Source organism: Notamacropus eugenii, chromosome 5 (genome assembly GCF_028372415.1).
Source record: "Notamacropus eugenii isolate mMacEug1 chromosome 5, mMacEug1.pri_v2, whole genome shotgun sequence".
Classification (NCBI taxonomy): Eukaryota; Metazoa; Chordata; class Mammalia; order Diprotodontia; family Macropodidae; genus Notamacropus; species Notamacropus eugenii.
In genome coordinates this window covers 354,011,904-354,024,478 of record NC_092876.1, presented here as the reverse complement: position 1 = coordinate 354,024,478, position 12,575 = coordinate 354,011,904, and the positions used below count along the sequence as shown (strand labels likewise).

General features: G+C 40.3%; 1 protein-coding gene across 1 annotated transcript in view; it reads right to left on the bottom strand.

Moving 5' to 3' along the window:
- Positions 1-4,553: 4,553 nt before the first annotated feature.
- Positions 4,554-12,575, bottom strand: part of USF3 (upstream transcription factor family member 3) — a 40,885-nt gene continuing 32,863 nt past the window's right edge. Inside the window, exon 7 of the mRNA XM_072613967.1 lies at positions 4,554-11,602. Coding sequence (XP_072470068.1) covers positions 5,193-11,602 — 6,410 coding nt within the window. The 3' untranslated portion in view covers positions 4,554-5,192. The remainder of the gene's footprint in view (positions 11,603-12,575) is intronic.

The window sequence follows — 12,575 nt, the reverse complement described above, 5'->3', positions numbered from 1 at the left end:
GCATCTTAAACAACACTGTATGGTCCCATTCTACTTGGAAAGAAATAACTCAACTTCCCCTAAGAGAACTTACTGTAGTAGTCCAGTGCCTTAATGACCCCACATATGAAAAATTACTTTTAAGACTTGAGGAAACACAGGGATCTTCAAAAGTAAAGTAGTGAAAACTTCAAGTTTCTAGGACACAGTCACAAGTGTCCAGTTATACAGAACAAAAGGATCTACAAAATAAAGGCCACCTGTTTTGGAGTATGTGTTAAAACTGTAAGTGGAGATATGCCCTCCAAATTCTCCATTTGTAGGATCACATCTTCTACAATGATGCATTACACATTATACAGAAAACCAAAAATGACATTTCCATATTGTGAAATTCATTTTAAAAAAAAGTTTGATTCGTTGGATAAGATGTATCTGACCACTCCCATCTTCTTTACCCAGGGTCTATGGGCCACGAAAGGAGGAAGGTCGATGTTCATGGGGTTCACTTAAACCTAGAGCCAATAATTTGAAATGCCATCACAAACAAGCTCTCAGTTTAAAGTTTTGCTACCATTAACTGTTTCTGACAAGATCAATATCATAGATGGCTAAGTAAGATAAGGCAACAGTGAGAAATAAGAGCTGGACTTCTTTTGGTGGGGGAAAAGCATTCAATGATATATACTGTAGATATCACTCTGGCTGTTCCTTTGCTTGTTTTGCATGACTGAGTGGGTGATATGTTCCAACAGTAGGTCGAAGGACCAGAGGCACAGTTTCAGTTAAAGTGCAGTACTGTCACAGGGAGATGTATGCAGAATTAGACATTGTACCCTTGGGAAGATCTTCACTTTCTATAAATTTAACTGGATTGCCTCAGGTTGATCTTGGAATCACCCTGCAAATAAACTCCAGTATTCTTTCAGGGTGCACATAAGAAGTTTAGAAGACAGAAAGGAAGGTACCCAAAAAGGAAAGTGGTCATTTTAATTTTGGAACGGGAAAGGGAAAGCAACATTCTGCAAAACAGACATCTTCAGAAGGGGCTGTAACCTTTATTTCAGATGAATCATATGAGATCCATCAGAGATATTAACTTCAGTAATCTCAACTGGCCATTCGATGTCGCTGTTGCCCTCCAGAGGTACGGAGCCCTAAGTGCATTTCAACTGGGTACAAAGATGAGATTTACATGAGTTAAATCAATCAATTCGAAAAGAGATTCCCAACCTTTTGGAGTTGCACTCAGAAGTTCCTTTTGACTTTGTGGCCTTCCTTCTCCACTTTTCCTACCTCTTTCTCTCCTTGCCCAATTCCACCATCTCTAAAACAAATCTAGTGCAAGATGACACTTTAAAAAAAAAAGTTAAATCAATTTCAATTTGGTTTTGAGAATTCCTTGCCAGCCCTTTGAAATAACTGTAGACAAGCTGAGTCAACAATAGCAGGGATTGGGAATCACTGATCTAGAAAAAAAGCACACCACTTTCTATTCAGGACAATAGTCTTTTCCAGGCAAACGAAAGCTTCATTCTGCTGAGAAGGCCTAAGCTGACTGACTGTCTTCAACTTGACATGGAGTGACAGAAGAAAAGAAAAGTATGTGTACCCATGTGTCCGGACAAAAAGGGCAAAGATGGGCAGAAACATTTTTAGAGTTTCTATTTTCATCAATGTTTCAAACTGCACTCAAATGCCATTATATTATCACGTTATTAAAGCTGGGTTCTAGTCTCACCCACTTTATAGAAACAGCTAAGAAGGCATAAGCAAGTAGTTAAAATATTGAAGACAAATAGTAATTCCCTTAAAATGCATAAATGTTTTGTATATTCAAGTAAGGTGACTTAAAGGGTTAATTTTGGTTCCAGTTCAGCATAAGCACTGTTAGATGACTGAGATTTGTTGGCAAAGGAATGTTCTGCCTTTCCCCAACTCCAGCCCTCAATTCTCCTTTCTTCACAGTTCAGGTATGTTAAGTTTTACAAAGCAAATCCATCACTGACTTTTCACTCATTATTTTAAAAAATAGGGACAGGTCATTCATCTGACAAAAAAGAAAAGAGACTCACTGAAGAAGCATAATCATGAAAGACCACCCTCCCTCCACCTCCATTAACTTACTGTGTGACAAAGTCAATGATGGTATGAGACATGAATACTTTCACCTTTGACAATTACATAAAAAATATACACAAACAGAAATATGAACCTTTCACTTCATTAAATGACAGTGCTATATACTTCAGAGACATGAATGTTTCAATGTTACTTTTCCATAACCAATTCTAAACCAATATTGAAGCAAAGACAAAAAATTTTAAATGAATTAAAGGACAATCATTGACTCTCCCTGGATAATTATACTGACTTGGAGTTAGTTAACCATGAATAATCAGGAGATTATAAAAACATCTCCACAACTGGCTTCAATCTCCAACCCTGAATTAGCAAACCAATTGTGAGCTTAATTTTTTTTCCATAAAAATAACCCATTCCTCATGTTTCTTTGCCTGAAAACTTTAGCAGATAATTGGCTAATACCACATCACTCATTATCATAGAATCAATTGCCAAGATTTGTATATCACATATTTTAATACTGCTAGGATAAATCATCATAGGCACTGTTTTCAAATCCAAATAAGAGCATGTACATTGATACATAAGCTAAATATACAATTTACTTTTATATTTGAGGCCTCATTTGGAACATTCCCCTTAGTAATGAGATATATGTAAGCACATAAACATAAGTGTAACAGACCATAACAGGGACAACTCCTCCCCTCCATTCTTAGCCACACCTTCTTTGAAACAGTTGAGGAAATGATGGGCCTTGACCAAATAGGGAGTATCATTTAGAGTCATTCAAAAATCAAAATGTCTACATACCTAAAGGTAAGTATAATGCAATGAATAACTATCTCCAGCTAGGCCAGAGCAGAATAAAGCAGTAAGCTCATTAGAAGGTACTTGGGCAACATTTGGGTTTGGAGAACTTTTCAGAAAAAGGCAGCTTAACTACTTCTTACTTAAGCTCATGTCTATTCTGCTTAGCTTTCAAACTTCTAATGGTCACAAATGGTTCTACAGAAGTGCATATTCATATATGGTCTATATTCCAAAAACCTGCTTACTCTCTAACTGGCAAATGGGTGCTGATAAAAGTTTTGTCTTGTCCTCCCTCCTGTTATGGTTTACTATACTCATCACCTACCCATTGTCCTTTAAATGATTCACACACACCCCACCCCATCCCACCCCTAAATTATGAGGAAAATAGAGGATTGATGGGATGGAAAATAATAGCTTGCATTTATATAAGTTTACAAAAAGCTTCACAAACATTGTCTCATTCAATCTTCACAACAACTACATCCTTCCCCATGCCCAGGAGGTTGCTTTCCTGGGAGGCAAAAGCAATTGAATTTGGCCAGGGCAGCTAAAGAGGCACAAATGACCCTACTGATGAGTCTGTAGAAGAGGTATTAACAGGGGTAAACTGCCCTGACCAAAACTTCAGAGATTCTACCATGGGAGGAAAATTCTGCTGTAGAAGCCGTGGTCCCTTGGGTTCACTCCATTAGCACAGCAGTGACAATAATTAACACAAACCACTCACTATCACCAATTCACTTTGTTGTGGCAGCAAAATATCTGCTGAAAAGGTCAGAGAAATCATGAGTGTACATGGTAATATCCTTGTTAACTAACTATACAAAATTAGGTTTCTGAAATAGACATTTCTTTATCTGATAAACTTTTAAAAAGCTTTCTCTTATGCCTTTAGCAGGTTCCACCTACAAATTTGTGTGGAGGCAGACCTGTCAATGAGCCAGTTTCTGTATAGGCTTGTGTATGTACATGTGTATATATTTTCCTCCCAAATAAGAAGATATAGTCTTTTCAAATGAGGATTAAGCTCCTTAATATCCTCAGCAGGGAAGAAAAATTAGAAAATTCCTGTAAGAGAATTCTGTGTAGTACCACTATCAAGTACATCATCTTTTTAGACAAATCAGCAAGGATAGGGGTAGGCTACGAATCAACAGACTGGTTGGACTTGTGATTTTAATCATATAGGATACTAACATAGGAAGTAACTTCCTACAGTCTTAAGAGAGCTGCCTAGAACACTAAGAGGTTAAGTGACTTGCCAATGGTTACACAGTATATGTCAGAGGTGAGACCTGAATCCAGGTCCTCCTACCTTCAAGGATGGCTCTCTACCTATTATGTAATGTGAAAATATTTCTCTGTTGAGAAATGAAAAACTCAAACTTGTGAAATTCAATATGCTATCATTAATAGGAAGTAATGATGAACAAATACAAAGGATATTAGTTCAAAGAGAATGAGCCTAATTGATCAAGAAGCATTTTCCGGGTATTTATACCTTTAAAGAATAGTCCTACTTTCCAAAAAGGAGGGAGAATAATTAGCAAATTCAAACATGGACTTTTAAAAAATCTGTCTGGGAAAGTTAGCGAGCCTTAGTTTCCTCTCGTGTAAATGAGGGATTTGATTCAGACAATCTATAAGGTTTCTTCTAGCTATAAGTCTATTGCTGAGGCTAATAATGCCTAAGTAAAGGCTTTTGACTTCAGGATTAAATACATTTAAAAAATGTCTATTGAATTTGGCTCCCTGTTTTGAAATGCAATACTTATGAAATTCAAATGAGTTTTAATTTACTGGAGCTTTATAAATCAAGGCAATAACCTTTTTTTAAGCAAACCAATTATTGGAGGGTAGTAGGAGGAAAGAATTAAATAAACACAATTCACATATTTATTCTGCTTTCATTATGGATAGTAACCAGAATCTGGTCACTAACCATAATGTTTTTACTCTCTATGGATTATCTATAAAAATAGGTTTTGACACTGGGCTTCCTCTTACTTACCACCCAATACAAGGCTAGGTCTAATACCAGTTGGTTTGTACCCAAGAAATTCAAAGCACCCTAAATGAAACTTAGGAAATCCACTAGGGGAAAAGTCATAGTGCATTTCAAGATTAAGTGTAATTTCTTTCAGTAAGCCACTTTTCTTTTTTGGATTATCTCTGCTGTTGTTTCCCTACTGTGGATAACAGAAAATGGACTATATACACATGCAAACATGAATATATACATATATATATATACACACACACACATACACAAATATATAATCTCACCCATCACATTTAGTTTCTATCAGTGTTTAGACTGCTGAACTGCAATCATGACCTAGAATATGGCTTATGTTGTGGGCAGGTCTGTTTGAGGTCTGCTTGGAAGAGTCAGACGCTGAGGAATTTGCTAATGTAAGCAAAGGAGACATTGCTGAGCCATCAGGAAGAGCCGTGGCTATCTCTGGAAACAAAGATGTCATGTTAAAATTGGACAAATGAGAGTTGGTCATGTGCATTGGTGGCATCTCAGGAAGAAGAGGAAAACTTGGTTGAGCAAATCCAACAGGCCTGGGAGGAGATAGTATTGTTCCAAAACGGTTATTTAAACCTCCACTGTTTACCTTTTCTGTGCTAGGATTTGGGAACATCTGGTTGGAAAAATAAGGGATTGAAATATCATTGGATAACGTGGGGTGAGCAGGGGAATAAGGTGGATAGAAGGAAGGCAATGTATTCTGGGGATCTACTGGGATGAGTGCTGGGGTCCTGGTGGCACTGGGTTGAGTAACCTGTGGAATGAAAGAAGTATTGGCATTTATTGGTGGATTCATACCACCCTCTGGAATAAATGGGAATCCAAAATTTTGGGACAAAGTGTGTTGGTCTGGGGCTGTACTATCGTTAGACACCTGTGGACTATCAGGCATAAAACGAACAATACTTCCTCTCTTCTCTGTGGAGGACTGCTGCCGTCCAATAATCATACTGCCACTGGTAGACAGAGGGAGGTGGGGAAGACTAGGATCAAAGACATTATTGTGTCTTTGGTTTCCAGAACGATTTCTTTCAGGTTGACGGATTTTGGAACCACCACTGCTGTCCTGGAGGGGATGCCTTGATCGCTGGGTAACTGAAGAATTAGGCTGACGAACTGGAGGAGGTCCTTGATCAGCACTCCCGTGAGATACAGCTGGATGAGGCAGAGTTGGTCGTGCTACCCCATGAATATTAGTAGTAACTGGGGGATTCATGTGGCCTTTGGTTCCATGACTTTCAGTCATTCTCATGGGATTAGACTTCTGTACAGAAACATTAGGGCTTGTGTTTCGACCCTGAATATCTCCTGAAGAAGAAGTGCTTGAAAAAGGGATATTCAAAGTACTGTTCCTGGTGTTAATAGCACCCAAAGACATGTCACAGCTTTCTCTATTCTGAGTCTCACTCTCTCTTCGAATATGGATGCTCTCATGAGCGGGGGGACAGTTATATTCAATTGTAGAAGATGGGCCACACTGTGTATTCCTCTGATGTTCTGAGACTGATCGTTGACTCCCAATGACTTGATCACCAAGGTGAGGGGCAAGCAAACTCTGCATAAAGCTCTGGTGACATGCATTTTCATTTTCTCTTGGGGGAATGGCATTTCCAGCTGGAAGGCTGTGAACTGGTGGATAAGGTAATCTCTTTTGTCGGTCAATAGGTGGACCATTATTTTGACTAATTCGAAAGGCCTGGGACTGCATGCCTCTCAGTGATGATACAGGGTTACCTATTTCATTGTTTCTTGAGGACTGTACTTCAAAATTGCTCTGGGGCTGTTGGCTAGCTCCACTCGGCTTAAATGTCTGACAGTCAGAAAGACGAACATCTGAGGTAACAGCGTGATCTACACGACTCTGCATATTATGAATGGCCAAACCTTTATTTCTTGGAACATCAAGGTAACTCCTCATTTCAAGCTGATCTGAAACTCGAGGACCCTGAATCGATATGCCCATTCTCTGCTCTGAATTAGATGATGTTTTCCCAATGAGTGCTTCTGCTGAATAACTTGAAACTCTATTTCTTTCTGGCCTGTGTGGTGTGCAGGTCATATCTGAAGACCTAGTTACAATACTTGGCTGGGACACCATTTGTTGCTCTAATCCTCTAGGCGGCATGAGTCTTTGCATTGGATTGTGTGCAGTTACATGCTCAGAAGAAACTCCTGAACCTTGCTGTCTACTTCCAACATCCTGTTGCTGATGCATAATATCTTGATTTAGATGGTTTTGGGGATGGTTATGGTGGGTCCGGCTTGTTGAAGGGTTCTCACAGCTTTTTTCTGATTGGGAACCTCCAAAATGCTGTTGCATCTGTTGCTGCATCTGCTGATGGTGGGGGTGAGGTTGCGCACCCTTGGGTCGTGACTGGTCACTTCCATGATGCTTCTGCTGTATGGAAAGTTGAGGGGCTTGAGTTCCCTGGACAAGACTCCTCTTCTTTTGCATTTGGACTTCCTGCTGAATAGTCCGTTGCTGATGTACGCTGTGGGGCTGTGAATGAATGGAGCTGTCTGCATGAGATACATGATGCTGCAGTTGATACAAGTGATGTCTCTCTCTTAATTGTCCTGCTTGCTGTTGCTGCTTTAAGTATGGATGGTTATTATGAAGGTGAGATATGCCTTGAGCAGGAGGTACATGCTGCTGCAAGGGCTGCAGATGCTGACTTCCTGTCTGGCTTTGTTGCTGCTCAGTCATTGAAGGCTGTGAATTACACTGAACTTCAGTTTGTCTCAAAGCAGGTGTGACAAAGCTGTTGCTGGGTGGGAATAACCGAGAAAGGTCATCCACATGCCCTGGGTTGCTAACAGGTACCACTGAGTTTGAAGAGTTAGGAGGGATTTGACCAACCATCATTTGAGTTTGATCAGCAATGCTGTCAGGTGTCCGGCTCATCAGGGACATGCCTTCAAGTCTGAGGGGTGCTGGCTGACAATGTTTTTGCCTTTTGGCTGTAGAAAGTAAAAGATCATCTTGAACAGGACGCTTGGCAGGATCTTTACGACTTTCATGACTTGACTTTAAGTGTGATTCTTGAATTTGTGAATTTGGTATGTTACTAGTCATGGTATTTAGCTGGTCTTGGGAATATTCAGTCATTAGAGATGGTTCAGGAGGTTGACTGGCATAGGAACTAGATGAAACTGATAGATTCACTGTTGCAGGAATAGCTGGTTGCTCTGAGCAGCTCACTAGAGGATGGCTGATGTTGCTCTGATGGATAAGATTATTAACACTTAAACTGGAAATGCTTGATGACTGAGAAGTTGAAACCTGTATAGAGGCATTTGATGTTTCAGTTGATACCGAACAACTTGGTTTTTCAAGAGACCTATCCACATTTGCTTGAACTGGATCCTGAGAGCTAAATTCATTTGCTGTTGCTTCTACCTGTCCTGTGGTATTCTCTTTGGCTGCCTGGGTTTTGAAAGACTGATCTCCCTCTGAAGATAAAGTTTCAGATGGCTTTGGAGCTGTTTCCTGGACATCAGCCTGGACACCAACTCTTCCCTTCTCAATATTCTCTTGATCAAAAATAGCTCTTGCTGCAAGTGCTACTATATCAGTTTGTTCTGCAAAGGTACAGCTGTCACATGTATTAGTTGATGTACTGTTGGTAACATCTTCTCTAGTGGTATCAGGAAGCATGGATGCAACTGAGAAACCACGGCTACTACCGGAGCTAGTTGACATGGGGGAGTCTGTCTGCCTGCTGGCAAGCAAAGAACTATTAATGGCCTCTTGATCGGGGATACAGGAATGATGCTGTGGTAAATTTCCACCTTCACCATTTATCAGTAATAGCTCCTGTTTCTGAGGCAAATCAATACTAGAGTCAATGATTTTAGAGTTCTCTGAAGGAAAATTAGGATGATTCACTTGGGCTGAAAGATGAGTTTTCTGACTCTCTTTTTCTTTAGTAAGGTCAGAAAGCAATGCAGTTAAACCATGTCCCTTTAATAAACCTGTGGCTTGCACTGCAGCTGATGAATCTTGTCTGCATGGCTCAGCAATAATTTCTACCTCTGAAGCACCATTGGTACTTGTAGTGCTTTGAGTTGATGAGGACCCAGGAATCTGAGAAACCAAAATATGTGGATCATTTGGGGAGGGAATCAAAATACCAGATGAAATGCAGGACTTGGAGGAGTCTGACAACTCAGGAGTTGGCTTACTTTGAGATCTCCCTGATTGCAAAGTGGACAAAGTATCTCTGGAATCAGGTGGGGCCAATACAAAATGTTCACTTGTTACGGGTTCTTGGGAGGGTGGTGAATGGGACATCTCTAATGGATTAGACTCCGAGACCACAGGTTCAGAATTTACACTCTCAAAGGAATGAGAATCAGAAACACTGATGCTGTTTACTTGAGATTCATCAGCAGGAGTTAATACCACAGGTAGGCTTTCTAGCAGCCCGTCAGCACATGACTGCTGAGTTGATCCTTCTGTGTTGGCACAATCTGATTTCCCTGAATCCCTAACAGGATTCACTGGACATGATGATTTGTTAGCTACATGCTTTTTGGGGCCTGGCTTCTTATTCACTCTTTTTGATTTCACATTAGAAGGCAAACTAGCTAGAGCTTTCACTGTACAAGTGATTTGATTAGCAGTGTTGGATAGTACTGCTGTATTATCAGTAGTTACAGGTGATGCTGCAGTAGTTGGTAATGAAACACAGTTAACTGGGGTGAGTCTACTATTAGTAGCAGGTGAAGGATTGGTAGGCGGGCTGATAGCCAATTGTACACAGCTTTGCCCAGCCATCTGGGAAATGCTTTGATTGAGGCTGGCCAAAGCACCAAATGTATTCAGGGCAACGTTGGTATTTGGATCTTCGCTGGTGGTGGGTTGAATAATTTGCATAGGGGTTTGATTTGTAGCTCCTGATGAGGACATTATAGGCTGCAAAGCAAATAACTGTCCATTTAAAGAAATAGTTTGAGGCTGCTGCTGGTTCGACATTGTAACAGAAAAAGTTTGTGTAGAATTAGAGGATGATGATAATGAAGGCCTCGGTAATATATGGACGAGGTGTTTTCCTCCAAATGTCTGTGGAGCTGAAACATTTTGCACTGAATTATTAGACACTACTACAGGATTGGCTCCATTAACGGAGACACGAACAGAACCAGGAGGTGGAGCGGAAAGGAGTGGCAAAGGATTCTGATTAGCTGCCTGTATAATCACTATCTGTTGACCAACTGTTTGATTGGGAACTTCTGCTCTCATAACTCCTGGGCATGGTGTGGTATTAGGTGGCTGCAGAATAATAACATTTTGATTAGCTGGACCTGCATTAACAGCTGACCCAACAGGCTGAGCCATCTGAATTACTTGCATTGTTGAATTAAACGGAAGGATATTTGGAGGAGGTTGAGTTTTAATTGGTGGTTGAGCAATTAGTGGCTGCATAGGTAAAGATGGACAAGAAGGCAAAGTCACAACTACTTGCTCAACCTGCTGTCCATCTGTAGGAAATGAGCCATTCAAGCCATTCAAGACACATGTAGTCATGTGTCTATTGTGGTTGGTAGTGGAGGTACCAGTACCTGGCTCATTTAATATTGGGGTCACAATAGTGGATGGCGCCTGGCTTAATGGCTGAACAGTGTTTCCTGCCAATTGCAATGTAGTCCATGTTGTCTGTGTGTTTCCAGATGAGGGGATGCGAGTAAGGCTGCTTATGTTTTTCAAATCAGAAGCATTAACACTTGAAGAAGGCAAAGAGCAAGAAAGAGACCAACCACTGTCTAGATGGCTGGCAGAGACTGTGCTTATAGCAGTTGCAGCCTTGACTGCTAGAGCTACAGAAGGTGCCTCTATGCCACCATTGTTTGTTAACTCTGTGTTCTTACTAATGTTCACTGGAGAGGAATTCATAGGGACCGAAGTTCTCAGAGGTTGGGAGAAAGCTGTATCAGCAACTGGTGCCACAAAGTTGTCCTGACAATCACTTCTAAAATCCTGTAAGCTTAGACAGGATTTGTTTCCATGTTGCACTTGAAAGGAAAGTACAGAAGTGTTGGGGGGAATGCTGGTAGCACAGGACACAGGTCTCTTGAGTAACTTGGGGCTCTCTTGTCCATTTTTGCTTTCAGAACCACTCTGACTACTTGATGACCTTTGTATGTGGGATTCAGACCCAGATGGAATGGTAGTCTGTGAGTTATTAGAACTAAGCACACTTGACTCACTTTCTGAGGTGGAAATTTCAAGAATGTTCTGAGCAGGAATGGTAGCAGGAAGACAAAGAGGAACAGACTGGCTAGCAGCCAAAGAGGAAACGGTTGTCTGATGCCATGGCTTATTTTCAGGGGGATAAACTCCAGAAATGGACACAGGAGTCACCAGATTGCAAGTCCTTTGTACTGGCACAACATTAGCTGTCTGCTTTTGTAAATTATGACCAACATTAAATGTAATTCCCTGAACAGCTGTCCCTTGGTTGTTTCCACCAGGCTGACTTCCATTTGAATAGACAATGATGTTCTTCTGAATCTGATCACTAGGAATAACTACAGAAACTTTTGCATTTTTGAGATTTCCTTTCCAGTGGATGGTAGGGTCATCATACAGGCAAATGTCATTTGCCTTCAGTAATTCAATGTATCGGCCATTTTCCCTTTGGGTTTCTTCCAGCTGTTTTCGCAGTTTTTTAATTTCTTCAGCTACAAAAGTAAAAGAACATTTATAAGAAAAAAATTAGGAATGTCAATTTAAGATAATCTTAGGAATGCAAATCACAATTCGGTGAAATTGCCAATGGGAATTGTTCTAAATTCCTCAATACAGTATTGGGAATCTTAAGTTGTCTTCTAATACAAGCTTGTGTGCTGGATCTGGCAGCAGAGGACTAGGACTCAAACTCAGCCTTTGCCACTTTTTGTTTGACCTTTGAGAAATCATGTAACCTTTAGGAGGCTTTGTTTCTTTACCTATACAATGAGGATGTTGGACAAGATGAGCTTATAAGGTTCCTTCCAGCTCTAAAACTATGCTCCTGTGGACCAAACAATAGTAAGCCATTTACCACTTCAAGAATATGATAATTTCCCTTGGTCTACATCTTTAAAGTTTAATACATGACAAGAAAATAATTTGCCACAATTTAAAATGCAGCTCCATTTGCTCTGCATTCAGATCTTGCCCTAACACTCAATAGTCGTATGATCAGGAACAAGTCACTTGACCTTTCGAGTTTCAGTATCTTCATGTGAAAATGGAAATAATTAATACCTCACTCACATATCTGTCAAGAGGCTAACAGGAGATGATAGTTACAAAGTACTTTGCCAACCTGCGAGTGCTATGTGTCAGCTATTACTTTTATTATCTGCTCCATTAATTTTTTTAACTGCATTTTATTTTTTCCAATTATATGGCAAGACAATTTGAAACATTCATTTTTACAAAATTTTAGTTCTAAACTTTTCTCCCTCCCTTCTCTCCCCTCTTCCTCTAGGTCCTTTCCTCTTTTTTTAATAATCTCTTTGAGATACAGACCTAGTTGTGGTATTGCTGTGCTCTATGGATTTCAATCCTCATTTCTACACAGATGATTCCTGAATCTCAAATGTCTATCTCTCTGTCTCTCTCTCTCTCTGACCCTCATGTTTCTATCCCCACCCCTGATCTCTCTCC